Here is a 1,085-nt window from a genome sequence, read left to right on the forward strand (position 1 = left end):
ATATATATATACGGGTGTGTGCTCATCCTTTTCTGTGCACAGTCTAATGCAATAGGTTGCGCACACCTATGCATGTAGTTCTATGTAGACTTGCTGTATGTGCATGTCAATTTGCCACAGTGCTTTTCTGTAACAATATCATGTCAAAGTTTACAAATAACTAATTCTATGTTTATACATAACTCATAGTAGATGTGATTTATACAGAGCATGTTTGTACATAAAGTGGATTGTCATCAGTGGACACTTGTAAAGGGATAATGTGAACGAGTACAGATGAAGGGCAGTCTGTAACAGCAAAGCTTGCACATTTGGAAGTGTGTGCATCATTCATAAGTATCTAGCACAGGTAAGACTTGATATCGTTTTATCCACTTAATACTGAATGCAGGAGCATAGAGAAAGGTTGAGCCCGGGATCTGACACAAGAAGACCAGCAGCCTGGAGCTGTCACCCTCTCCTCCTGTTCTCACACCGCTGAACATCTCCAGCCTGAGCCCTGTAATACGGGAGGGTGGGCTATGGGCTGGACCAACCTGGAGACTCTTGTCTTTTGGGCAGGGTTTGGGAGTTTTGGAATCTGCACACTATTTGCTGGCAGGGGAAGGCTGGAGAGAGCCTGGAGACCTAACAGTGGGGTCTTAGCCCAGCCCTCTGACGGTGGGACTTTAGGAGGAGAGAGAGAGCTTTGCATTTTGATTAAAGCCCTCAAACTTTCTTCAGTCTGCAGGCAGGGGACTGGGGAGGAACACATCTCAGCTGGGCAAAGGAGAAGAAAGGACACCCCAAGCCCCCCTCCCCCTGTCAGACTTTTGGGTTTCTTCCTCCTTATGGCTGTGCAGTGATCACCTCCTGGACTTTTGGAAGGAGTTGGAGCAGTAGATTGAAATCCTCAGATTCCTTATCAGCTGGGGGTGATCCCAGTTTTTTTTTTGTTGGAGATGGAGAGGTGGAACACAAGGTGGAAAACGAAAAGGAGGTTGTGGGATTCCTCTCTTAGCTCCCTAATTCTCATCACTTTGACTTTCCTTCTCCAAGCTGCAGAGGTCAGAGGAGGTAAGAGAAAAATCCAGGGGACACTGATC

General features: G+C 46.5%; 1 protein-coding gene across 5 annotated transcripts in view; it reads left to right on the forward strand.

Annotated features, from left to right (window-relative positions):
• The first annotated feature begins 736 nt into the window (after positions 1–736).
• The window catches only part of COL11A1 (collagen type XI alpha 1 chain), a 199,621-nt gene continuing 199,272 nt past the window's right edge, over positions 737–1,085 (forward strand). For all 5 annotated transcript variants that reach the window (XM_018558297.1, XM_018558298.1, XM_018558302.1 and 2 more), the window contains exon 1: positions 737–1,056. In XM_018558297.1, coding sequence (XP_018413799.1) covers positions 942–1,056 — 115 coding nt within the window. In that variant the 5' untranslated portion in view covers positions 737–941. The remainder of the gene's footprint in view (positions 1,057–1,085) is intronic.

The sequence above is a fragment of the Nanorana parkeri genome, unplaced genomic scaffold (assembly GCF_000935625.1).
Source record: "Nanorana parkeri isolate BGI_ZX_2015 unplaced genomic scaffold, ASM93562v1 scaffold330, whole genome shotgun sequence".
Classification (NCBI taxonomy): domain Eukaryota; kingdom Metazoa; phylum Chordata; class Amphibia; order Anura; family Dicroglossidae; genus Nanorana; species Nanorana parkeri.